We start from the raw sequence: 26,062 nt of genomic DNA, 5'->3' as shown, positions 1-26,062 counted from the left end.
TTGGGTAACCTCTTCATTAGCAAAGGAGCCTTTGAGAACGGCCGTGTCTCAGCGTGCCTGTACTCTGCCAGCCAAACTGGTTTTCTTCTGAAAACTAGTATCTTACAACACCGAAGCAATTAAGGTGCTAATGATGCACGTCCTGTTTTTCTTACAAGGCAAGCCTTCCAGATTCTGATTCTGCTTTGATGATTTGCAGGAAGAACGATAAAAATCTCTTGTCTCCAGTCCATCAGTTTAGGATAACGCTGCCTGTATGCCCTTAGCCTCGGAGGAAAGCTGGTGTGAGGCGTGCTCCTTCCAGACGTGTGACGCTTGGCGTTCTTGCAGCAGCGTTGGGCCTGCAACTCCAGTGACCGTATGTTCAGATGGGCAGATCCCTTCAAAGACTCTCCTCCTTCTCTCCCAGCCAGGGATTTCAGCCGTGAAGAGGACTCTCCAAGGGACGATGGTCTCCTCAACTTCCTTCCTTCAGCAAAGCCAGACTTTGGTGCATGTCACAGGAGCTTTCAGGGTGCTCCTGTCCTAGCTATGCCTCTGTCCTCCTCCTGTTTCCCACCCCGCTCTTGACAGGTTCCTCGGGGCCTCTTCCACGGCCGGTGAAGGGTAGAGGAGCGTGTTCTCCGTTCAACTCGCATCCTTTGCAAGAGCGTTGCCTTGGAAGTCCTTTCTTCCCTGCCCTACAGCAAAATGTCCCCTCTCGCCCTTAACATCTGTCTTTTTTGAGGCAGGCCAGCCCTGTTTTCTGGGAGGTGATGGCAGAGTAAGTTGCAGGAAAAGCTGCAGTTTGAGAGCGTGTGTTGTGGTTTTATTGGCCGCCAGAAAAATATACTGCTGAATGAACTCCGTACATCTGGGGCCAGCGGGTTTTTTTTCTCAGACTTCTCATTAGCAGAATTCAGTTTTCCCCTGAGAACTTCTCATTAAAACTGGCAGCCTCTTCTCTCCCTGGCTGGTGGAGCACATCTGAGCTGGCGGAGCTGTGTCCAGTGTGGGAAAAGTAGACGCTAGATAGAAGCTGTGCAAGAACCCTCTTGAGGTTTGGTGCAATGGGACCAAGAAATTCCCAAGAACTGGAGTGCATCATCAGCTTGGAAAACTCTTCGTATCTATCTGAGCCTCTCGGCACCTTCTGGGGCGGGTTGTGTGGTGTTGATGGGTCTTTAATGGCCCCATTCACCGTCAAGTGCCCACCCTTGCACGGTCTCCTGCTACAGAATTAGACTTTTTTTTTTCTCCCTTCTGCTTTGACGAGTGATTTTCATCTGCCACCATTGCTTTATTAAACGGAACGAATCCAGTTGTCCTGCCCTAATTCATCGCAAGTTATTACCAGTGGAAAATGCTATTTCCTGCATAAATGCAATTGTCCTGCCCCAGTGAATGGTCAGGAGCGGTAATACTGTGCTGGGGCTGGGAGGAGGCAGCCTTCAGAAAGAAGGGGTGTCCTGGCCGGAGGAGAGTTTGGCATGGAAGTGGAACGGGCTGGTCCCTCGGCTGTTTTTCCTTCCCCTGGCTAAGCTGTGCTTCTGGGTACTAGTTGACAGTTTGTCCTGGATTGACTCTAAAGAGTGAGAGCAGATATAAATATATGATAAAGCTCTGGAGCATGCAAAAATTAATATTTCAGGATCCGGAAGTCTTTATTTCATCAACTGCTTCAACAAAAGGGGGAATTTGTGTAGTTGTAGCCTTTGTGGTTCCCTTCCACCAGACTGAAGGAACAAAGAGAGCGGTGCCGCCGGGAGCTCAGACCAAGGCCCCAGCTCCAGTCCCAGCTAAAGGAGCCGCCTGGTACGAGAGGCCTGATTAATTTGCCTCCTCCCCGAGGACGATGCGAGCCACCAGCCCCGTCCCGCAGCGTTGCTCAGATCCGTACAGTACCAAACACTTCCCCGGTGCTGTGCAAGGGGAGCAGGAGTGCAACCCCGAGAGGGGTGGTGAGACTGCAGCTTGAACTCCTAAATGTCCATCCAGTTTGGGGCTTCCCGGTACGGCAAAGACCTCGGCAAACTGGAGCAAGGTCAGTGGAGGGGCACTAAGATGGTCAGGGTGCCCTGCCAGGAGAGGATGAGGGAGCTGGGCTGGAGAAGAGAAGGCTTTGGAGCAGGAGTTTGTCCTGGAGACCCCCCGAGGTCCCTGCTGACCTGAGTTTTCCTGGGATCCTCCGTGCTTGCTCTTGTGGAAGTGGGGTGCTGCTTTCGCTCACTGGTGGAGAGGTCCAGCAAGGGCCCCTGTTTTGTGGGCGCGTTTTTGCCATTGCGGCGGGCCTGCCTGACTTGGTTGCTTTGATATGAGCCTCCAAGAAAGTGGGGGCGAGCGTAGGGGAGGTTTTCTTTGCTGTCTCTGCCCTTGCTCAGTAGAACTGTGTGGGTGCGAAGTGGGAGAAGAGGGCAAAGGGACAGGTCCCTTCTGCTGCTTTATTTCTGCCTGCACCTCTCTGAAATTGGGTGAAGGTCACTGGTGCTGAAGCCCGTGTTATTTCCTTGTCTCACTTTGGTGGAGTGGGAGAGGCAGGATTTGGAAATACTTATGCAACCTGCCCTGTTTGTACGATGCTGGCACCCAGCTGGTGACAGTTCTGTAGCCTTCAGGGTTTAGAAGTGTGACTCAGAGACTGTTTTTCTCCTATAGATATCCATAAAAAGCGGAAAGTCCCTGTTCGTAGTGTTTCTGTGTTGCTCTGTCAGGATATTTGCTGCAACCTTCCCCTGGTCCAGCCTACCAGCCCTTGCCTGGCTCTGCAAGAGTGAGTCAGCTCAGCCAACAGCATCTCCTTGCCTGGGCTTCATGACGTGGGGGCCGTGATCCCAACCCACGTGCCCTTCTAACAGTTCAGCCGCCGGAGCGATGCCGCGTGGGTCCTGACCTCCCTCACCCCCTTCTTGCACAGGCATGGATGTCTCCTGCTCCGGCTGGCTCTGGAGATGTGGTAGGTCCGGGCGGGAGACGGCTCAGCGGTCCGCTCTCAGGTCAGAGCCTGCTGTGCCGTTGAAAGGAGTTAAATAGAAAACAGCTGGATGGGGAGGAGGGGAATTGATTCGCAGCTCACAGGCAATTGAGGCAGGATTTTGTTTGCAGGTTTTTTTGTGATTTTTCTTTTTCTTCCACAAAGTTCTAGTGCTTTTTCTTGTATTTGTCAAAGAGGATTTTGCTACAGCGCGTTCTGTTTCAGAGAACTCGGGGTTTGTACATTGCTGACTAGAACAATTGATTTTTATTTATTTGTTTATTTACTGCAGGAGAGAACTGATGCAGTAAGTTTTAAGGCTTTAGCTGTTCTGGAAGAGTGTTATTTAGAGAAACAGCCTGATTCTGCTGCTGCGTGCGATTGACACAAGCCCATATAATCCCGGCGCCGGTGTGGGCTCTGCAGCGGAGCCCTGGGATCTCTCGCTCCAGTGCCCAGGTCACCTCGAGCCATTTGCTCTGGCAGTCCAAGGTGCTTCTGTCCAGGGCTGGTTGCCATCTCCTGCCCTGGAGCTCGGCTCCCATCGCACAGCCTTGGCACACCACCAGCTCCCTGCCAGCAGGAAAGACGCAAACTGCAGGGTTTTGGGCGCTTCCCGGTCTCGCACCCTGCCCTGTTCCTTCCTGCCTTGCCCTGCTCTGCTGAGGCTCCAGAAGAGCCTTTGGTCCCAGATGACACCCAAAGGTGGTGGAGACCCCTGGCTTGTTCGATGGCTGCGTCGGAGCCAGGGCTCTGTAGCAACAGGACACGCAGGCTCAGCAGAGCCCTGGGAGGGGGACGGCACTGTCCCAAGGTGGGTCTGGAAGGTGACCAGCTGGTGCCTTCTTAATCCCTTCCCTGTGTTGGCCTAACAGTTCTGCCCCGCTCCGCTTAGAGGAAAGTTCCTGCACATCAGAGGGAAGTGCAGGGCCACCGCGTCCCTGCGGTGACTCTCCCTTCCCTCCTAGTGACAGCCTTCCCCTGCCACCTCTGTGCACCCAGAGCCGGTGTCCAGAGGGAAACGGCCGCAAACCCTTCGGGCAGCTCTGCTGCCAGGTTCTGCCTGCATAGGCTGCCTGGGCATCCCAGGCAGCATCCCTCTCTGGAGGCTGTCACCTCGGCGGTGGGCTGTCTTTGGCACTCCTAACTCCGCAAGGCAGAGCGAGCAGTATGGTTCCCTGGGACCTGATCAGCGCACTGAAAACTGTCTGCTTGGTTGAGTACCTTCTATATTCTTTTTTAAGTATTAGAATGATACTGTTGTGACTGCCAAGGTAGGTGCAGGCCTGCCAATGCGGTGGTGTCTCCTGCCAGCTGATGTGCACCCTGTCTTGGTTGGGTGGAGCTCCGGCGGTGGGAAGCATGGCCGTGTGGGGCCAGCCCCGTCCGTGCCGCTGGAGGTGTGGGTTGGTACGGCTGTTGCCCTTTCCTTGCTGTGTGCACGCAAAAAGAGCCTCGGGCAGATCCCTGCCGCCAGCCGGAGGGACTGCTGACAGCTTGTGTCATCGCGCTCCTTGTAAAGCGTCCCCTTCCCAAGAAAAAGCCCTTCTGTGGCTGGGTGACTTTGCCAGGTCGCTGTGGAGCGACTGTTTTTGCGAGGAGCTCCTCTCCTCCACAGGCGCCTGGGAAGGTGGCAGGCGATGTTTATCTCAGTTGCGTTTTCTGGGGCTGGAGAGCATGTGTGTTATCGTACGGCAGATGGGCCTGGTGAATCGATGGTGGAGACAACTGTATTTCCTCACGCAGGCTCGTTGCCTGCTGGGAAAGGAGCCAGCCAGGCTTTGTAGGGAGAAGTACAGAGCTTGGACAGGCTGCGGGTGGGTTTCTCCTTCAGGCAGCTCATCTTTGAGGGGTAGGTGTTGGTGTGGGACAGAGGCTGATGCTACGGTCCACCGTGTGCTGGTACAAGGTGTACCGTATAAGCACGGGTTCCAGCCTTGTGCCCTCTGTGATCTTCAGACCCTTAAATTAATTCTGGTGCTCCAGGCAGGGACTTGAATTGTCCGTCAGTCCCAGGCAGGAGTCTGTTTGGGAGCAGGCTGCAGTCTGGTCTACTGCCAGTCGTCAAGGCCGGGGAGCCGGTGGCTGTGAGGGACAGCCGAAGATGCCTGTCCCATGTCCTCTCCCATCTCTGTGTGTCTCCCACTAGCTTGCAGCGAAAGCCGTGTGGCTGCCGGGCACCGCGACACAGTGCGACGGCCATCCCGGGGAGAAGCGGGCAGGAAAGTCTCCTGCCTACCACGCTGGTGGCCCTGCCACTGCAAGGGGAGCTACAGACCTTTGAGGGAAGAGCTGATGGCCTTTCTGGGAGGCTTTTTGGTTTTCTTGAGAGCTGTCAGTGGAGAAAGTCAAGTAGGTGGAAATCCCAGCAGCGGGCAGGATGGCGTCCCTGGGACGGACAGTGTTGGGGGCCAGCTCCTGCGGCGTGGGGGAGAGGAGGGGATCAGGACGGGGACAGCGTGGCCGGGGAGCGATCGCAGCTCCCCAAGGCCAGTATCGGAGCTTGGGGGGAGCACGTGCAGCGGCAGGGCAGAGCACTGCAGTGTCCTGGCTTCTGCCTCCCTTCTTGCTGCCTGGAGCTTGGATCTCCTGCCCGGCCAAGGGAAACGGTGCTGCCTTCCCCAAGCCCGCAGCTCGTCACGGATAGCGCATCAAGCAGGTCTGGCGATGCGGCGCGTCCCGCTGTCCCCTTGTGTGGCACTTCTGTCTTTTAGGTTATCCTGGTTTTTCCCTTCTCTCTGTTGGTGTGGGAAGGGATTTCTTTCCATGGTCCTGTGGTTGCGTGGCCAGAAGCCTTTGCCTGCTGGGCAGGACCGTGGGTGCGAGAGGGATGTGTACTGCAGGAAGATTGGTGGCTGGAGGGTCCCGCTCTGCGGTAAGCAGCACGGCATCTGCATTTAGGGGTGGATTTTTTGGAGCCAGTGTTCTCCAGCACGGTGTGCAGTGGGTAACAGCGTGGGACGCTGCGGGAGGACGGATGGGGATGGCGCAGGTTGCTGACAGCCTTTGCTTGCCTTCTGCTGATGCCTGTGGTTTGATGAACCTCATCCAGTAAGACGAATGGATGTGACAGGATCACGGTGCCCTTCATGGCCCCGTTTGCTTCCCCGTCTCCGCTGGAGCCAGGCACACAGCTCCTTCCCTTTCTCTGTTTGAAGAATGATCACCCTTTCAGATGGTTGTGGGCATGGTGCTGCCACGGGGGAGAGGACTGGACAGTGGCTCACAGCTGTAGGACTTCAGGCAGAAAAATCAATGTTTATATTTCTCTTAGCTGGGCAAGATTCCTTAAATAACTCCAGTAAATAAATACCTTGTGAAGTTCCAACTATGAAGGCATGGTATATGAACCAGAATGAATTTTCAAGCGCTCTCTTGCAATAAAACGGATTTCTCGGATTGGGGCTTTATTTAGAGAAACGTTTGATTTAAGAAGGGAGTTGAAGGTTGTAGCTGATCTCTTTGTGAGGGGGAGCTGCTCTTCTGATGGCTGTGGGGCATGGTCTGGGAATGTGGTCGGATTGCTGCTGCTGCTGAGGTATTCCCAGGAGAGTTCCTTGCGTACCCAGGCAAAGGGAGGGTCGCTCTCCTCCCCAGGGTGGTTCTTGCTGCATCCTCTGTCCCCTCCAGACCCCGCTGCTGCAATGCAGTCTGCTCAGCCGCCTTGGGAAGCTGGTTGTGCAGGTGCTGCTGCTTGGGATGCTGGAGACCAGCCAGGACCCGGTTCCCTCTGTGGACTGCACTGGCATCTCATAGCTTTCTGCACTTGCCCTCTGTGGCATAAAACATCTTCTTTCCCTTCTTTCTTCCAGCCTGTGTTGTGGTTGAACCTGGTCCTTCAAGGGATGCTAGAGAGGGAGCCCGTGGTGAGCCCGCTGGGGTGCAGCCCCCTTGATTTAGGCTGCTGGTTCCTTGGTCTGGGATGACCTGAATTTGCTGTTCCCGGGAAGAGCTGAGGGCACGGGGTGGACTTGGAGGCTTCTCCTGCAGAGCTGGCCCTGCCTGGGCTCTCAGGCAAGCAGAGCAGGGCAGAAGGGGTTGGAAGGGGGCCATCTCGGCTGAAGAGAGGCGCAGCTGGCCTGGAGCTTGGGTTCAAGGTTGGGGCTTGAGACTTGGCTGCGTTATCTGGGAGCAGGAGTGCATGGAGGGAGGGCTCCGGGCTTGTGCCGCACGTTTACCTGAAGGAGAACTGTTTTGTCCTTGTGTGAAGGAGGAGGAAGCAGAAAGCTCTGTTTTAGCTCCACCTTTGCTTGAAGCTCCAGGAAATGACCCCAAGCAGGGGACAAAGGGCACCGTGCGGGGCTGGGATCCTTCTGCTTTACGTCAGCACATGTGCAAGCGTGGCATCGCCTTCCTGAGAGCACCAGGACGGCCGCGGTGAGGGAGAGCTGCTCCGTGCAAGCCCAGAGGTTGCTGTGGCCTGTGGAGCTGGTGCTGCTGCTGCACTTTGCTTTCTGAAAATTGAACCTGCCTGGAAAAAAATATTATTATGACTTTCTGCCCCGGAGTGAGGTGGCTGTGGTGTGCGTCAGACCCGTTGCTCCATCGGGGTTTCAGGCGTTCCCGGGCAACACTGGAGGTGGAAAGTGAGGGCTGGTGCTGACAGCAGGGCTCTATGGCCTCTCCACGTCCCAGGTAAGCAGGGCAGGAGCTGGAGCTGGGACACGGTGCCCGGCAAAGCCTGCTGATAGAAATGCCTTGCCTCTGCCAGAGGTTGGGGAGAGTCAGGAGCTGCTGCCGAGCTCAGAACCCGCCGGTGAGCTGTCCCGGTGCCGGCTTGCCACGGCCCGCCTCAGCTCCGGCATGGAGCTACTGCTCGCAGGCTGGCCAGGCCAGGCTTCTGGCCCTGAAGCCTATAGCCAGGTAAAAGCACCACTGTACACCACAGCCTGCTTTTCTGTGCTCGGTGGTGCCTGGCGTGGGATAACACAGTTATCCCAGGGTGGATAAGTGGTGTGCCAAAAGGAGAGGAGAGATACAGGAACAGGAGGTGAAACAGAGGTGGACTGGAGTGACACCGAAGGAGGAAAGAATTGACCCTGGGAACAGCAAGAAGGCAGAGCAGGGTGTCACCTCCTCCAGAGAGTTACAAACAAGCTGCAGACGTACAAAATTGTTGAGGTTGGGCACAGGGGTGGTGTGCTTGCTCGCCGGGGCGCATCCCCGCAACGAGAGAGGGGTCGGCAGGGTTGCAGCGCTGTTCCTTGTGCCCTTCCTGAAGTGTTTTGGGTGGAAGCCAGTGCATTGCTGTGCACTTGGAGAAATCGTTTGTCAGTGCCAGAGGAACAAGTGCCTGGAGAGCAATGACTGCACTGATGGTTGTCCCCTTCCTGGAAGCAAGGTCCTGATTGTGCCAGCCCAGGAAACCCACGGTATGCCCCCATACCGGGTGACCTTGGCCTCACGCTGTCTTCTGCTTTCTTCCAGCCACTCCCACTCTCCCGGCTCCATGGCTGCCGTCCGCGAGTGGTCCTGCACCCGCTGCACCTTTCTGAACCCCGTCGGCCAGCGGCAGTGCTCCATTTGCGAAGCCCCCCGCCAGAAGCCCGACCTCAACCACATCCTGCGGCTCAGCGTGGAGGAACAGAAATGGGCTTGTGCCCGCTGCACCTTCAGGAACTTTCTGGGCAAGGAAACCTGCGAGGTATGTGGCTTCACGCCAGAGCCAGGGCCCAGCGGCTCCCCCTTGCCCGTCATCAACGGCATCTTGCCCAAGCCCGCCGTGCTTGTGGAGCCCAAGGGCACGTCCAAGGAGGAGGCTGCCAAGGCAGAAAGCAGCAGCGAGGACTCGGAGGGGAAGAGCCCTGATGAAGCAGAGCTAGAGAGTGGCTGGGCTTGCCAGCGCTGCACGCTGCACAACACGCCGGTGGCCAACTCCTGCTCCGCCTGCGGTGGCCCACGCAAGCTCTCCCTGCCCAAGATCCCACCAGAGGCGCTGGTCGTCCCTGAAGTCATCACCCCTGCCGGATTTCACATGGCCCCCTCTACCCCGCAGCCTTTAGTCTCTGCAGAGATCTCGGATGGTGATGCCGTGGCCACGCAGGGCCCAGTGGCTATGGAACAAGAGGCCCAGAAGATACCAGCCTTCAGTCCCTTCTCCCCGGGGCTCCAGAACAATCCTGTGCCCCGAAGCCGCCGGGAGGTGCCCCCCCAGCTGCAGATGCCGGGCCCCGAAGCCTCCCAGCCCGTGGCTCAGAGCGCAGCGGGGCAGAAGGGCTCTCCGCAGGGTCAGCCCAGGGCTGCCCCGGCTGCCCGCTTCCAGGAGCTGCTGTCCACCAAGCGGCTGAGCGTGCTGGAGGAGGAGATGGAGGTCAGTCCATCCCACTGGAAGTGCAGCTCCTGCTCCCTGCTGAACTCTGCCGGGGTAGGCAAATGCGAGGCTTGCAGCACTCAGAAAGGCAGTGACACCATCAATCTGGTGGGGGACTCGGTGAGATTCACTCCGTGCAGCCCCTCCAGCCCTGACTTCACCACCTGGTCCTGTTCCAAGTGCACCCTCAAGAACCCCACCCTGGCCCAGAAGTGCAAAGCCTGCGGCTCCTCCAAGCTGCACGGCTTCCAGGAGCACGGGACGCAGGGCGAGCCGTCCTCCCGCTGCCCCGACTGTGGGGCTTGTGACAAGGGCGGCTGCTCCTCCTGCAGCAGCAGGGCCCCGTCCGCCCGCAAGGTCGCCCGCCTCTTCCCATCCCAGCTGCCTACCGGCCAGGAGAGGCCGGGCCAGTGGGCTTGTCCCGCTTGCACCTTGCTCAACGAGCTCAAGGCCAAGCACTGCGTGGCCTGCCATACCCCGCAGCAGTACGTGGCCCAGCGCAAGGGCCTCAAGCCCCTGAAGAGACGGGAGAGCATGCACGTGGAGAAGAGGCGGCAGACAGATGAGGGAGAGGCCAAAGCCTTGTGGGAAAACATCGTGACCTTCTGCCGGGAGGTGAGTGCTTGCTGAACTGGTCTTGCTCCTGGTTTTTCTTGGAGGGGGCCCTCTTCACGCTCTCCCCGTGGGTCTGGGGCATCGCTTGGCACAGGCAAGCTGCCTTCTCTGTCTTGGGTCCCAGAGAAGATCCTCACTTGCAGCAGCTGGGTGCTGGTTGTTAACACTGAAAAGTAATATCTTAAATTGGTGCAAGATAATCCCTAGGGTGAAGGTGACCCATCCAGTTCACTTCCAGTCCGAGGGTGAGGAAGTCTGAGTGTTAACTCTGAAACCTAGTGATATTTTAAATCAGCGAGAGAGAACATCTGGGTTGAAGGGGACATTCTTAGCTGGCAAATACAGCTCCTTCCCTGCCCAAGGGTGGGGAAGGCTGCAAAAGAGTGTGGCCAGGTTTGCTGGTGGCACCGCTGTCTGCGGGCAGCAACTGCGGCCTGTCTGGGTGCGGGAAATCGGGGGATGCAGCAGGCAGAGGCCCGGAGCACCGGCAGGGGTGCAGGCAGAGGAACTGCTGTCACTGCCAGCAACTGCAAGTGTTCAAGAACTGTGAGCTGGGCCTTGGCCGCCTTGGGTTTAGTGTTTGTGAATGCGCAGCTGCAGGTGGCTCGCCCCTGTTTTGGGCAGGACAGCTGAGGTTTGGCTGTACCCTGGCTCCGGGTGAGGGTGTCAGGAGCACATGCTATCGCCCTCCCCTCCTGCTGGGAATTATCTGGCCTGACCCGTTGGGTTTCAGTCTCAAACAGCGCTGTCATGGCCCCATTTTTTCCCTGAGTGGCATAAGCTGCTCCTGCGAATGCTGCTCTTTCTCTGCCCTCCTTCTGGGGGAAGCCTCCAGCTCTTCTGGACCAGATGGAAAGGGAGTTGCAGTCCCGTTTTGACGTACAGACTAGGCTTTCTCTGCTTGGTCCGAGGAGTGCGTCCGTGCCTGCGCCTCCGCTGCGCAGACTGGGGACCACAGAGATGTTTGGCTCGGGAGGGAAGCTGTTGAGAATGATCCTGGTTTGGGATTGTGGGGTTTTTTATTTGCTACATATCCATTCTAGCAGACGTGGGTGTCTTTATAGCGGAGAGACCCTGATTCTGCCTGTCCCCCTCTTTTAAACAAGTGAATAGCCTCTTTTGTAGGCAGGGGACATCTGTTACATCCAGTGGAATCAGGCCTGAAGCATGAATTATGAGAGATGGCCAAGCTGAATTAGCAGCTTGCTGCTGCCAAGAAGGGGAGTCTGCCTTGCTCCATCCAGCACAGCTCTCAGTCGGAGCCTTGGCTGAGCCCGTTCAGCTCACTAAGCCAGCAGTAACGGGCTATTAGATCAGCGTGGGCCATCTCCTGAAAATCCCCCTAAAACTAAACCGCTGCTGCGTTCTGACCCTGTTTATGGTAAGTCAGGGGCTCTGCAGGTCCGAGGGAAGGGCTGGCAGCGGTGATGGGACAGCGCTGCTCCCGTACTCACGCTCGCTCTGCTCTTGGGGTGCCTGCAGCTTCCCACCAACGCTCCTGCAAGACAGCCTCCAAGCTTCCTTCCTTCGGCGGTGTTTCACAGGCTGTTCAGCCTTTCCCCGGAGGACGGTGTCAGGCTGGCCAAGGTCTCCTCCGCCTGTTGTCCCCGTGCCCCGGGTCGCGTGGAGCGGCCCGCCTTGCTGCGCTGCTCCCTGCAAGGGATTCCTGCTCGAGCTCCTGCCGTGGGCGCTCCCTCCTCCGCTATTCCAGGCATGCCTTTTCCGACACTTCTCAGTGCACAGCCCCCACTTTTAGCTTTACGCTTTCTCTTCTGTCCAAGGAGAGCAGAGCTGACCTCTTCCACTAGCTGCCTCTACACTGGGCATCTGCTTCCCTGTCTTGTGCTGTCCCCTGTCTTGCTGATCCCGCTGTCTCACGATTCTTCTCTCCTCTGATTAACCATCCTTCTCCCTTTCCGAATAACAACATGCATCAGCACGTTCTGCAGAGCTAGAAGGACAACCCAGGACTCTTGCTGTCTGTGCCGTGCTCTGGCACCTCTGCCTGCAGAGCCTTTCCCTGTGCTGGGGGAGGCCCCGTCTCTGTTTTCCTCCTTCTCCACCCGTCAGAAGTTGGCCACTGGCAGCCAGGCCGTGCGGGGCAAGGCAGCAGCCTTCCTTGGCCCCTGCGGTCCCGGGGAGGTGGCAGCAGAGAAGGTCACGTCTCTGGTCCAGAACGGCATGAAGAGGGTTGTTGGCAGAGCAGGAGGAGTGAAGGAGGTCCGATGCCTGGATTTATCCCCTTGCAGGAGAAATAAGCAGGGCTCCTCGTCTGGCACCGTCCGTGAGCAGGCTCATCACTGCCCAGGCACGAGAGGAGTTACCTGCTCCTCTCCCTGCTGCTCTGGTGCTGCCCCTGCAGCACTCGTGCCTCTCTTTCCCTCCATCTCCAGGGATATTGGTAGTGACGACTTCTCTAAAGCATTTAGAAATAAGTGAAGGGAGACATCACGGTATAAAGGTAATTAGCTCGTTAGGCAGGCTTTTGTCAGGCTGCTGGGCAATTGCACTGCTGCAGCTCTTGCATTGCCTCCGTCGTCTGCTGGTGAGGTCTGTGGGCTCACGTTCAGGCTCCTGCAGTCCTGCTGAGTACTGTCCTGGCCCTGCTGAGACCCCAGCCACGATACCGGGGAGGCCGAAGGCTTCTTCCACCTCTGCTGCTTGGAAAAGCACCGCAGTGACACCACAGGGGACAGAAAGCTTGCGATGCCCACAGGCTCTGACTGCTGCCTTGCTGTGTGTCCGTCCTGCCCTGCACGGCGGGTTCCTGGGGAGCCCCGGCTGCACCCCGAGAGGCAACTGTGCGAGGCCGGGATGTGGCAAGATGAGGTTGCTGGCCGATACAGCAGAGGCGGCTGCTTGTCAGCTGCGCGGAGCAGATGCTCCCCTTGAGAACGCCAGCAAGCCCTGGGACGTGTCCTTTTGGGCCCGCATTGGTGTTTGAACAGTGACATCTATTAGCTGAAAAACACCCTTCTGCAAAGGGGAAGCTGGAAGTGCTAATTGAGACACCACGTAGAAAGCGCTCACGTAGGATTGCAACAAAAGAGGAAGGCCAGCTACTAGTTTGGTGTGCATAAAAGCTAATTTAAATCAGAGCCGGCTTTTGCTGAAAGAATTTAATTTCATTTAATTAACAGTAACAAAGAAATCCTGGTTCTTATTTCACCCTGTGTTAAACTGTCTGAAAAAGCCGCCCTTCGCCCCTTGGTGAAGTTCTGCGCTTCCACCCTGCCCCTGGGGCCAGTCCCTGTGGGATTGCCTGCCCTTCGGCCCATCCTGTTTGATTTACCGCGAGCAGCTATTGCGGGTGGGCTTGGACGTGGGATACCCTCGCTCTGGGATTGCTTGGCTGTTTGTGGTCGGGCTCAATCCAACGGTGAAAGGTGCCCCTGACATCCTCCCGGCTGTGCCTCGGGGTGGCTCGGGACTGCCAAGCCCAGCGCGTCCCCTCCGGAGCAGAGGCAGCTCAGCCCTTAGCAGAGGGCTCGGGTTGAGGAGCGTTTGCTTGCCAGGTGGCTCCTCGCAGGCTTGCTGCTCGCGTGCTTTGCCGCTGATAGAGGCAGCCAAGGTCCCCCACCGTCCAGCTTTTAGCACCAGCACAAAGTGCGAGACGTCCCTGCCCAGGGAGGTTCCTGCGAAACAGAAAAAGGCAGGTTTGAGTGGCAGTCCAGAGCTTGGGGGCCGGAGAGGTGAGCCGGCTCGTGGCAGGGCTGAACTCTGGACCTGATGCACAAAACGCATCTGTGCCGTTGCCAGCGGGTGCCCGGTGCCAGACCTGCTCCCTGGCACGGCGTCGGAAGGGGCTGCCCGGGCCGGGCAGGGGGGCTGGGGGCTCCACTCTCACTCCTGGGGGTGCAGCGGGAGCCTTTCCAGGCCGGCCCGGCCCCGGGAGGCCCCGGGGAGCTGTGTGCCGCACAGCTGCACACTGATGCTCTCCTTGCCTTTTGCTCTCGCAGAACAAAGTCAATTTTGTAGATGACAGTTTCCCCCCTGGGCCCAAGTCCGTGGGATTCCCGGAAGGCGACAGCGTGCAGCAGAGGGTGAAACAGTGGCTGCGACCCCACGAAATCAACTGTAGCATCTTCAAGGACCGATCGGTGAAGTGGTCGGTGTTTCGGACACCCAGGCCCTCGGATATCCTGCAGGGACTGCTGGGAAACTGCTGGTAAGGGGGAGCGAGCCGGGCTGACACCCTCCTACCCCTTCCTCCTTTCCCCCCCTTCATCCGCCTCTGGATCAGACCCCTCAGCCCTACTCAAACCCATTTATACCCCCAGGCATGTACCCCATCCTCTGCCTCACCCCTTACCACGCGGCTGCGGACCGCAGTCCCCTGCTCTGCACGGCTGGGCAGCTGCCTGCTGCCTGCCCGTGCCCCGCTGAGACCGTCCCGCGTCCCGTCCCGCCGGCAGGTTCCTGAGCGCCCTGGCCGTGCTGGCCGAGCGGCCGGAGCTGGTGGAGAGGGTGATGATCACCAGGACGCTGTGTCCCGAGGGTGCCTACCAGGTGCGGCTGTGCAAGGACGGCACTTGGACCACGGTGCTGGTGGATGACATGTTGCCGTGCGATGAGTGCGGATACCTCCTCTTCTCGCAGGTCAGCGGCCCTGGCGGGGAGCGGTGCCGGGAGGGCTCCGGGGGCAGGGGGAGGCTCTCCCAGGGGGGGACTGATGGAGGCAGTGGGAAGAGGTGCTGCTGTGAGGCCCCGATTCTGGGCTGCGTGGGGCATTTGCAGCTCAGGACCTTGCTTTTTGCTGCGCCCTCAAGACAGCTGAACTCTGTGAGGCCATAATATAAATCTATTTAGGCCCCTTCTGGCGTTTTCCAGGCTGCGATAGAGAACTTTCATTCGCAGTTGCTTTTCCCTCACTCCCTGCACCATGGCCGCTTCGCTTGCAGGGGAAGCTGTCCTTACTCTTCACAGCAAAAGGAAAATATTTTAAGCTGTGTGTTTTGCGCTGCGAGGGGCTGAGGGAAAGCTGTTTCTTTCCTCTGCGGGGAGGTCTGGCAGCTTGGCTTTGCCAGGGAGGGACCGTGGAGAGGGAGGGGATCGCACGACAAACCAGCCTGTTTCGAGCCAATGCCCGGTTGCTCTGAGCGCACTCGAGTGGCATCTGCTAGGGTTAACAAAGCTCCCTCGGCCACTTTGGGACGTCACTGCGGTACGCCCTGCCCTGCCTGCCAGGCCCAGGGGCTCTTGCTGGGATCATGTCCATGAAGGAGACTGAGAACGTCTTTATTGAAACCCAAGCAGCAAAATCTGCCAAACAAAACAAAGTGCTGCTGTCAGGAGGAGCCAGGGACCCGGGACCGCTGGGTTTGACTTTGTTCTGCAAATCCCAATCCTCTGTTTTAAAGTACACACAGCCCCAAACCACATCGTCTGTGAGCTGTGGATGTCAGGACAGGAGTCCGGCTGGGGAAACGGGGCCCAAAGATGAGTATTTGGGGACCTTTAATGTCAGTGCAGCTTGCACAGTCCCCAGCCTGGGCGGGCTCGGTAGCCTGAGCCCTCCGCAGTGTGGAGGTGCCCCAGTCCTGGGGCAATTGCTAACTGATCGGAGCTAACGGGGCCCGTGGGGCAGCAGTCCCGGCACGGCCGGCAGCGCCAGCTCCCGAGCCCCGCTCACCCCTGGCTGCGGGCAGAGGGGCAGGGGTCCGGGCAGGGGCTGCGCGCTGGGCAGGCACAGGTACGGGACTGCCAGGCCTGGCTGCTTTCTCAGCAGGGTGGGTGGTCCCCCCAGGGGTGCTGAGTGGGGCAAAAGGATTGCCAGCGCTGCTGGAAGCCGGTCCTGTTAAGGAGAAACTTTAGAAAGGGGAAGAAGAAGGAACCTGTGTCTACGTTTTGCCTCGCAGTCGACAGAGAGGACCCAGTCAGACGCATTATTTTCAGCATAAGATTTGCTTGTCTTGTTTTTTTTTCTTTTCCATCCATCTTTCCTCTCTTAAAGTTTCAAGTCTGCTTTTTTTGTTTGAAAATTGAAGGTTTTCACATGGACTGGGCTTGCCTTGCCTTTGTTTCCAGGGGCATCTGAATCGTGCCGAGATTTTTCTGCCAAGCGATTAGCTGTGTGAGCTGAACGTGGGGGCTAAACATGGAAAAATGGAGAGTTTTAAAAATAAAGGAAAATCAGGCTCTTAGCAGAGCTCCCTGGCTGCGGCTCAGCCAGAAATAAACAACATGGATTTTGTTGAGTGAGGGACTCAAAAAGCAGTGAAAAGCGTTTGTAAGCTTGCTTTATCCATCGGAAAGAAATCTTCGCTGCCCTCCTTTCCTCTCCCAGCTCTGGGCTGCCTCCTGCGAGTCGTACACGGTTGCAGTGTGCCAGTGCTTTTCCCCTGCTGCCCTCCAAGCGCCGGCTACTGAACCCAATTTGGGGACCCGGAGGCCAGCAAATGTCTCCTTGCCTTCTCTCCTCATATGCCTTCCTCTTCGCGTCCTCGCTGCAGGCAGGGGCTGGAGCGGAGGGGTCTCCCCCCAGCCTGAACGTGCCCAGGAGTAAAGCACGGCTGGTGACTGCAGCCGGGGACCCGCAACGGTGGCTTGGACGTAGCGGTGAAGGCTGTGCCCTGAGCCCACGTTGACGTGGCCGACGGAGGCTTTGCAAACCTCTGGGTGCATTAATGCAGCTGCTGCATTTCTCTCTGCACCCGTAATCAGCGTAGCGATGCCAAGAGCACTAGCCTGGCACCAGAGCAAAGCGGCTCCAGGGAGTTTCCCCCCTGCAAAACTCGCATCTTCTCCTTACATCTCACCGCTGTCCCTTTGCTGGAGTAGAGGCCTTTGTCTGTCTGCCTGGGAGGTTTTGGAGCTTGTCCTTGAAACGTCTCTGTTCCACGGGTGAAATCCAATCGGTCCCCCGGCCGCGTGTGCTCTAGGCAGCCTCCTCCGCCAAAGGTGTGTTGGTGTTGGTTTGCGACGGTGTGCGAGTGAAAGGCAGCTCTTCCAGATGTGCTCGATATCCTCTTCCATTATTAAACATTTTTAAATTCAGGTTGAAGCAGAAGGAAGGGACCATTAGTTTACGAGGTGGACACCCACCCCTGCCAGCCAGGCTGCCTGGGCACCCCAGGGTGCAGCTGTGTCGGCGTCCGGGCCTCTTGGGCGTTCGCTCCAGGACGTTTTCCCAAGGGGAATTAAACCGTGCAAACAAAACACTGAGCAGGCAGCGAGCGGGGTCAGGCTTGGCCTGATGCAGACAAGCTCCTGGGGACTTGGCCTTGCTGCTCCTGCCTCTCCGTCTCCCATCGCAGCGGGAGGGCTGGCAGGGGCGGGCGAGCGGGGCTTTGCCTCGTCTGTGCGCGCTGCCCTTGCTTTCCCATCTCCTGCCCGGGGCGGCTCGTGACGTGTCTTTCCCTCTTTCCGCAGGCCCAGAGGAAGCAGTTGTGGGTCGCCCTCATTGAGAAGGCGCTGGCCAAGCTTCATGGTTCGTACTTTGCCCTCCAGGCGGGGCGTGCTATTGAAGGCCTGGCTACACTAACGGGTGCCCCCTGCGAGAGCCTGATGCTGCAGGTCAGCTCCACTAACCCTCGCGAGGAGCCCATTGACACTGACCTCATCTGGGCCAAAATGCTGAGTTCTAAGGAGGCTGGGTAAGACGAGGCAGGAGGGCGCCGTGGCAGGAGCATGGACGCTCGGAGAGGGGGGCGAGGGGGGCCGCTCTCATTTGTAGAGGCTCAGAGGAGAGGGGCTAGAGCGTTACCTAGGGTGCAGTCCACCACCCTTGGCATTCCTCTGGAGTCTTGATGGAGCTCCCCCTCTAAGCTCTAAGAAATTATTTCTCCTTTGTTTCATTTTCATACGAAATTAAAACCCTGGTGAATTCCCCGTGCACATTTACTGCAGTCTTAGGGAATTTTGAAGTGGCTGGCATTGAGCCTGCTTGCTTTGCTTCGAGGTTGGTTGTATTGTGAAGTGCTTGACCCTGCACGTGTCTCCCACCCATACGTGGCATCCTTGCTGGCCATACCTGGGCGTGACTATAGGCAGTCTATAGGAGACAAAGCAAAAGCACAGTCCTCGTGCTCATCGCTCCGGCGGGAGGGCGGTTGGGTTGGCTGAAGGCAGGGTTGCTCCTGCCAGCCTGCAGCACGGGGCCACGTGGGAGCTGGTGCAGACCTCCCGCCCCGAATAGCCTGTCCTCACCCCTGCAGAAGGGGCCAGCCGCCTGCGAAGCAGAGGCAGATGTACCCGCTTGCCTTTCCGTGCGGCTGAGCCCTGCCAGCCGTCAGAGACGGGCAGGACCCCGAGGCCTGGCAGAAAGCAGGTGAGGTTTGGGCAAAGCGCCGCTGTGCGTGGGCAGAGCTTTCAGCCCTGCAGGTGAGGGCACCGCTGGAGAAGCTTGCCACAGAGCCTGGGCTGAGGCATGCACGGGAGCGGGTGGAAGGAGCTCACTGCTGCCCAGGCAGAGCTCTGGCCCGTGGGACTGGGGCACTGCTCTGGGGGAGTTTACAGTGTTGTTGCAGAGAGGGAATATCCAGGAGCCTCCTGGGGGGGAGGCTGTCCCGTGCCTCGAGCGGTGGGGACGAGCTTCCCCCCGTGCCAGGCCGGGCGGGACACCGAGGGTTTTGCTGTCCCCTGTGCAGGTTCCTCATGGGCGCGTCCTGTGGCGGAGGCAACATGAAAGTGGATGACATGGCCTACGAGAGTATGGGTCTGCGTCCGCGGCACGCCTACTCCATCCTGGACGTGCGGGATGTCCAAGGCTTCAGGTGAGTTCGGGGTGCAGGCCGGCGTGGTACAGCAGATGTTCCTGCCAACAGCCCGAGCAGAAAGCCTGGGGAGAAATAATTGAGTGCGTGCTGGACAAGACTTGGGGGACTCTTTGGTGTCCCGTGCTCATGGCCAGCGAGGGCTGTTCTCCATCTCAGGGTGTCATGTAAATGCTGGCGTCACATCAGCTATCCTTGCCTGGCACTGGCTCCCCGTCTAGGGCCGCTCTGCTCCAGGACGCCCAATGGTGCAGAATGGTTTCCCTGGTCTTCTCACAGGGTGCAGAGGATTGAGTAGAGCTCTTTCAACTCAGCGAAGCAATCAGGGCATCCTTCTCACCTTTAGAGGGCGGGGGGGATAGAAAGGGGTGCTGCCCGCAACGGCCTGGGTGCTGTATGAAGCCCCATTTTCATCCACATCTCTCCTGGGCTTGTGCAGCTCCGGGCACACGCTCGGCAGCGCCTTCCCGGCTGAGCCCCTTCCCTGCAGCGCCTGGCTGGAGGCCCTTTGGGCAGGGGAGGGCAGAGGGAGCTGCAGCAGGTCCAGAGCTCTAGGACGTGGGCATGTGAGGCCGCGGTGGGGGTGGCAAATTAGGTCTGGGATGCTGTGAGGGCTTTGAAAGGCAAGGGCAGGAGTGGCGTGGTGCCCTCTGCGAGGGGCTGGCTCGGTCTGCAGAGCTGGGAGAGCATCTCGGAGGCGATCTTCCTTGCACTCTCCTTCCTCCTGGGCCTCTGACACCGTTTTTCCCCTTCCCCCAGGTTACTGCGGCTCCGAAACCCCTGGGGCCGCTTCTCCTGGAACGGCAGCTGGTCCGACGAGTGGCCGCACTGGCCAGCTCCCTTGCGTCACGACCTGATGCCCCATGGCAGCAGCGAGGGCGTCTTCTGGATGGAGTACAGCGATTTCATTAAGTACGGTAGTGCCCAGGAGGCAGAGGCTGTGGGGCGGGAAGCCAGGCAGGGGACAGAAAATGGGACGTGGGGGTCAAGATGAGGCAGGCAGGACTGGGCATCCCCAGGGGGGTGTGGGTGACCTGCCGGTGCCTGCTTCTCCCGGCTGCGTGAGCTGCAGCATGCTGGGGCGTGGGGGCAGAGCAGCATCCCCGCAGAGGAGCCCGCCGGGGCTGAGCCCAGTCTCCCCACAGGTATTTTGACTCCGTGGATATCTGCAAGCTCCATTCGGACTGGCACGAGGTGCGTGTGCAGGGCATGTTCCCCAACAAGGCCAACGGGCCGGTGACGGTGACATCGCTGACGGTGTTGGAGCGTGCTGCCCTGGAGTTTGCCCTCTTCCAGGAGGGCAGCAGGTGAGCCGGGCAGCGGGCGGGCTGCAGGCAGCGACCCGCACCCAGGAGAAATCCCAAACACTTCACCCTCTCGCCCCATGCCATCCCGCGGGGCGGCAGAGCTCGGGGATGGGCCCCCACTGCCATTTCTCCAGTTCTCGGGGTCTGCTCGTATTTTAGCTGAAACCCAGGCCCTGATCGCGTGCTGGGGCCGGGTGCCTGGGGCAGCGGGAGGACTCTTCCTCCGGATCCGCCGTCCTGCCCGTGGCCTCCACGTGCTCTGCGGGGCGGCGCTCGGGTGGCGTGTGACCCTTCTCCCCCTCCCGGCGCAGGCGGTCGGACACGGTGGACAGCCACTTGTTGGATCTCTGCATCATGGTTTTCCGGGCCACCTTCACCAGCGGGAACAAGCTGAGCCTGGGCCGGCTGATGGCTCACAGCAAACGAGCCGTCAAGAAGTTCGTCAACTGCGACGTCATGCTGGAGCCGGGCGAGTACGCCGTCGTGTGCTGTGCCTTCAACCACTGGAGCGCCGCCCTGGCAGGCCCCGCCGCTGCCCAGGGTAAGGGGCTGGGCTGCCCTCCCCGCGGCGATGCTGGCGGGGGCCTCGGGGGAGGCAGAGGTGACAAAGCCCTCGATCTTCACCGTGGGGACCTCGCTGGGGGCGGAGGTTGCCTGCACGTGCAGCAGCCCAGCAGCACCCTGCTCCCAGGGGCTCTGGGCTTGGTGATTGATCCCTCCCTTCCTCCGTGTGTCTCCGCAGCATCCAGTCCCACCAGCAGCCGACCGGCCACCGATTATTCCAGCTATATCCTGGCCATCTACAGCTCCCGCCTGGTGATGGTGGAGCAGGTGGAGGCGCAGCCCACCACGTTGGCGGACGCCATCATCCTGCTGACCGAGAACAAGGGCGAGCGCCACGAGGTGTGCGCGGGCGGCACGGGGCCGGGGCTGGAGGGGGGCGATGCTGCCAGCGGGAGCCTGGACCCTGCCTCCGCTGTGTCCTTCCTCAGTCTGGCAGGAGTCAGGCAGGGCTGGCTGCCACCTAGTCCCCTCCTACCCCATGGATGCCCACTCCCTTTGCTCCCTGGGGCAGCATGGGGTACCCCAGCAGCTGGGCAGCCCTTGGCTGGAGGTGGAAGATGCTGGTCCAGGGGCTGAGATTCGGAGGCGGAGGTGCCCGGAGGCTTCACACCCCTGACCCTGCTGTTTGCCCCAGGGCCGCGAGGGGATGACCTGCTACTATTTGACCCATGGCTGGGCAGGGCTCATTGTGGTGGTGGAGAACCGGCACCCCAAGTCCTACCTGCACGTCCAGTGCGATTGCACCGACAGCTTCAACGTCGTCTCCACGCGCGGCAGCCTCAAAACGCAGGACAGCGTCCCCCCCCTGCACAGGTCCGGGGTAGGCAGGGGTGGGTCGGCGGGGGGCTGCCCGGCGAGGGCAGGCAGGTGCCGTTGGCCCCTGGGGAGCCTGGGAATGGAATGGGAAGAGGGTGGGCACTGGGGTGACAGGCAGGGGCTGGAATTGCCGGGGAAGAGGCAGCTGCCTGGCCCTGAGCCCGTCCCTCTCTTCGCAGGCAGGTGTTGGTGATCCTCTCCCAGCTGGAGGGTAACGCCGGCTTCTCCATCACCCACCGCCTGGCTCACCGCAAAGCCACCCAGGCCTTCCTCAATGACTGGATGTCGACGAAGGGCACCCACAACCCGCTGCTCACGCCCGAGGTCGCCGGGCTCCACGGCCCCCGGCCCCTATGACGAAGCGCCTCCCCCTCCCCGCTCCGCTCCCCCGTTATTTTCACTGAGCCTCTGGCCTGGGGTCGTCCCCCGAGCTGTCAGCGCTGAGCCGCGGGGCAGAGCCGGAGCATCACACCCAGCACTTTGCCCTGCGCCGCGGGGCCGGGGCGAGCTCTCAGGGCCAGGACCAGCTCTGCCCGCCGCCCCGGCACCGCCGGCCCCCCGTGCACTTTATGAGGAGCGGCTGGGGGCACGGGGCCATCTCAGGATCCCACCTGCCCCATGCCCGTGCCGGGGCCCGGTGCCCTCGGCCTGCCCCGGGCACGCAGCGGGGGGCTGCGGGAGCGGGGGGAGCTGGAGGTTGCTGTCAAGGCCCTTCCCAGGCACCACGCTCAGGACTCTGCCCCCTCCCGCGGCGCCAGGGCCTTGGCGCTGCAAAAAAAAGAATATACCTCTGACGTCTGTCCGTCTGTGTGACCCTCCGTCTGTCCCCGGGCCCTTCCCACTGTCTTATTCCCCCCGTCGTCCGCTGCCAGGACCAACGTGGCACCGAGGTACCCTAGCTGGGCCGGGGAGTGCCGGGGTCACCCTGTTGCGGTGCCGCCCATGCTGGCTGCTCGTGGTGGGGACCCGCTGTGGTGCCCGGACCCCTCATCCACCTCCCCCATCCCGGGTGCCGGGGCTGCCCCCTGCGCCGTGCCGCGGCTGGGGAGGACAGGGCGCTGGGTTGTTGTAGAAAGCTGCCGCCACCAGGTTTTCACCGCACCTCGGGGCAAAACGCAGAGGTGCCCTCTTCTGCTGCTGCGCCAGAGCGGGGAGCGGGGCCATGGGGCGATGCCTGGGGGGCTGCAGCGGCGGGGACACCCCTCAACTCATCACACAAGTGTTACTATGCAAAGGCGGCCGCTGAAAGCAGTGCCTGGAGAGAAGCCATGCGTCCCGAGCTGGGCTCAGCCCTCCCCGTGCCCTGCGGAGGCGAGGGCAGCAGGTACAGACCCGGGCTTTGGGGAGCCGCTCCCCGTGGCTTTACCACGTTGCCATGTGCCAGGGAGGGGGCCAGTCATTTTGGGGGGACGGGGGAGCAAAGAGCCCCATCCTTCAGAGGCCAAGTGCCGTGGAAGGTAGCGAGCACGGGGTGAAGGCTTGCGAGAGCCCCGCGCTGCCGCTGGCCCCGGCGAGTGCCCGCAGTTTCAGGGCGTCGTGGCTTGGCGCGGGCGCGTGTATGTGTGCGTGTGTGGTGGGGGGTCCCCCGGCGTTACCCCCTCCTTCCCAGCTTGCTCGGGGGGGCGCGGGGAGAGGCGGGGACCGTGCTGGGGGGCAGCTTGCACCCCGCAGCCTGGGCAGGGCGATGTGCGGGGCTGTGGGCTTTGCCCAGCGTGTCCGTCTGTCTGTCCCTCCCGCCCGGGGAGCCGGGGGGTGGCGAGGGGGGGGCTGCCAAGCTCTGGCCCCGTCCTTGTCTGTTGGTCTGTTTTCTCTCTTCCCTGCTCCTTCCTCCTCCAGATGATTTGTCCTTCACTTTTTTCCCCTCTCTCTTTGTGTCTTTCTGAGCTGTGAATATTTTTAACCCTGTAAATACTGTCCAGCTCTTCAGAAACATAGGATATTTTATCAATTGTAAATCAGATCAGTAATCCCTGTATGATACGAATTATCCATGGGTGGTTTTCAAACTCAGGTTCTGACGGACCAAATAAAGTTTTGTTTTTTACTGAAGCTGCCTGGTTTCGCTGTGCTCGGCCGCGGCGCGGGAGGGCTGGCGGGAAGGGGTGCCGGCCGCCGCTCGGCCCGGGGATTTTTGGGGTGCAAGCAAAGACTCTTGAAGCCATTTCTGTGGAGCGGTGGGCATCCGTCCCTGCCCTGAAAGTAGAGCTGAGCACAAAGAAAAAGGTGAAGTTGAGTTTTGGGTTTCTTTGGCTGCGCTTTGGGGCGCGGGGGGCCGGGAAGGGCCGCGCCGGGGAGCAGAAAGGGGCGAAAATAAAGCGAAATCCTGAAATTCCCATAAACGGAGCGGCCCCTGCCCTCTCCCGGGGCCGAGCAGGGCTGCGCCGCGGCCGGGAGAGGGCAGCCGCTGCCTGCTGCCTGCCTGCTGCCTGCTGCCTGCCCGCTGCCTGCTGCCTGCCCGCTGCCTGCCCGCTGCCCGCCGCGGCAGGGGCTCCATGTCCCGGCCAGGGTCAGGCACAGCCAATGGACCGGGCACCTCCTGCCTCAGTTTCCCCATACCCATCACGACGGGCTGCGGCACGGCCGCGGGTGCGAGGGTGCCAGGCCCACGCCCGCTGCATCGCCGACACCGTGCCGGGCTTGGGGATGAAGGAGCGGCTTCTTCATCCTCACCGCCAGCCAGGGCAGCACCCATCCTCCCCCCGCCGCCCCGTTTGGGCCGGGGGCGAGGCAGGCTGGCGCTGGGGAGAGCTTTCCGGCTGAGCGGAGGCGGCCGGCTGCGCGCCAGCCCGTTCTTGCCCGGGGTGGGCACCTTGAGACCAGTAGGGAGAGACAGAAGGAGAGGATTTCGGTCTTTCTTACAGCAACTTGTAATAGATTTTTCCAGGCGAAACATCTTTGCATTCAGGAGGCCCTGTCACAAGCCATCAGCCTCAGCCGGGGAGAAACAGATGGAGAGTTAATTTTGGCGGGGAGGGCGCTGCCGCGCTCCCCTCCGCTCCCCTCGTCTGTTCAGGGAGAGCAGAGGCAGGGTTCAACCCCCACGGCCGCGCAGCCCCGTCCCTCGTCTCTGCGGGCAGGCTGCCTGCGTGGGCCCTGCTCCCTCCTGCCCGCTCCCTCCCGGGGACGCCGGGTGGGTTGCGTGGCGAAAACCGCTGCCTGTCACCGTCATGGGGCTTCCCACGTGCGCGCGGGGTCCCCCCAGCCCGGCTCCGTGCTGCTCAATGCCAAGGACACTCGGACATCTCAGCCCAGTGACCCGGCGGTGGCCCTTGTGATGGTGGCTGCGTGGCCAGCCCAGCGGGGCAACGGCGTCCTGCCTTCCCCACGGAGCGACGGCCCGGTAAGCCCTGTGCCCGCCGTCCTGCTGGGGCAAACCCCACCGTGCCAGGAGCTCGGCAAGGCAGCGCCCGGTGCAGCCGGGGGCACGGGGTGGGCTGGTGCGCGGAAAGGACGGCATCTCCCAGGAGCCGGCGGTGGACGGCAGCAATGCTGCCCGTGGCCCCGGGCCACCGGGAGCCCTCAGGACACCCCCAGGGTCGCCACCCGGGCAATGGCCCAGAGCAGAGGCCATGGAGGAGAGGGAGGTGAAATCAAGCCGTAAGTGTGCGTGATTCACAAGGGCTGAGCCAGCACCAACTGCGTTATAATTACACATAATTGTGTGTCAAAAGATATCACTGTATTTGACACATCAGCTTCGGAGCAGGGTGTTGCTTCATCAGTAAATTCGTCATCCCTTGACTCTATCACATCTAAGGTCTGAAGGAGGAGATGGGGACAGACAGTGAGAGCCGTGGGTTGGATGGGAAGGACAGATGGAAGGATGGACAGCAGGACCGGGGAGAAGGAGGAAGAGTGCTGTCGTACAGACCTGTATGGACGGCACAGAGGCTGGGGCACGTGTGTGACAACGAAGGCAGCAAGCAGGCAGGGGCTGTCCTGCCGGGCCCTGGCAGGGCTGTCAGACCCCAGTCATAGACTCACAGAATCACAGAACCGTTAAGGTTGGAAAGGGCCTCTGAGGTCACCGAGCCCAGCCGCTACCCTAACTGCCAGGCCACCTCTAAACCCTGTCCCTAAGCGCCACATCCACACGGGTTGAACACTTCCCGGGACTGTGAGTGCACCCCTGCCCTGGGCAGCCTGGGCCAGGGCCTGACAGCCCTTTGGGGGAAGAAGTTTTCCCCAATACCCAACCCAACCCTGCCCTGGCGCAGCTTGAGGCCGTTCCCTCTCGTCCCAGCGCTTGTTCCTGGGGAGCAGAGACCGACCCCCCCGGCTCCAGCCTCCTTTCAGGCCGTTGCAGAGAGCGAGGAGGGCTCCCCTCAGCCTCCTCTTCTCCAGGCTGAGCCCCCCCAGCTCCCCCAGCCGCTCCTCCCCAGCCTTGTGCTCCAGCCCCTGCCCCAGCCTCGCTGCCCTGCTCTGGCCACGCTCCAGCCCCTCCATGGCCGCCTTGGGGTGCGGGGCCCAGCGCTGAGCACAGCATTCGAGGGGCGGCCTCACCAGTGCCCAGCGCAGGGGCACCATCACCTCCCTGCTCCTGCTGGCCACACCGTTCCTGACACAAGCCAGGGTGCCACTGGCCCTCTTGGCCACCTGGGCACCCTGCTGGCTCATGTCCAGCGGCTGTCGACCAGCACCCCCAGGCCCTTTCCCGCCGGGCAGCTCCCAGCCGCTCCTCCCCACGCCTGCAGCGGTGCCTGGGGTTGCTGTGCCCCCAGGGCAGGACCCGGCCCTGAGCCTTGCTGACCCTCACCCCGTGGCCTGGGCCATCGCCCCGGCCTGG

At 60.4% G+C, this 26,062-nt stretch overlaps 1 protein-coding gene across 19 annotated transcripts in view; it reads left to right on the top strand.

Moving 5' to 3' along the window:
* Positions 1-23,293, top strand: part of CAPN15 (calpain 15) — a 60,981-nt gene extending 37,688 nt beyond the window's left edge. For 15 of the 19 annotated variants that reach the window (XM_082312367.1, XM_082312368.1, XM_082312360.1 and 12 more), the window contains 11 exons: positions 8,378-9,875; positions 13,835-14,043; positions 14,291-14,474; positions 17,247-17,470; positions 18,464-18,589; positions 19,349-19,501; positions 19,735-19,896; positions 20,208-20,437; positions 20,639-20,799; positions 21,095-21,273; positions 21,456-23,293. In XM_082312367.1, the coding sequence (XP_082168493.1) occupies positions 8,378-9,875; positions 13,835-14,043; positions 14,291-14,474; positions 17,247-17,470; positions 18,464-18,589; positions 19,349-19,501; positions 19,735-19,896; positions 20,208-20,437; positions 20,639-20,799; positions 21,095-21,273; positions 21,456-21,633 (3,304 nt within the window). In that variant the 3' untranslated portion in view covers positions 21,634-23,293. Of the gene's footprint in view, positions 1-2,690; positions 2,933-3,395; positions 3,765-7,167; positions 7,586-8,377; positions 9,876-13,834; positions 14,044-14,290; positions 14,475-17,246; positions 17,471-18,463; positions 18,590-19,348; positions 19,502-19,734; positions 19,897-20,207; positions 20,438-20,638; positions 20,800-21,094; positions 21,281-21,455 lie in introns of those variants that run through there. The other 4 variants (XM_082312359.1, XM_082312357.1, XM_082312358.1 and 1 more) reach the window with 4 other exon arrangements.
* Positions 23,294-26,062: the final 2,769 nt, after the last annotated feature.

The sequence above is a fragment of the Platalea leucorodia genome, assembly GCF_965183815.1.
Source record: "Platalea leucorodia genome assembly, chromosome: 5".
Classification (NCBI taxonomy): Eukaryota; Metazoa; Chordata; class Aves; order Pelecaniformes; family Threskiornithidae; genus Platalea; species Platalea leucorodia.
This window is presented reverse-complemented; position numbering and strand designations above follow the sequence as displayed.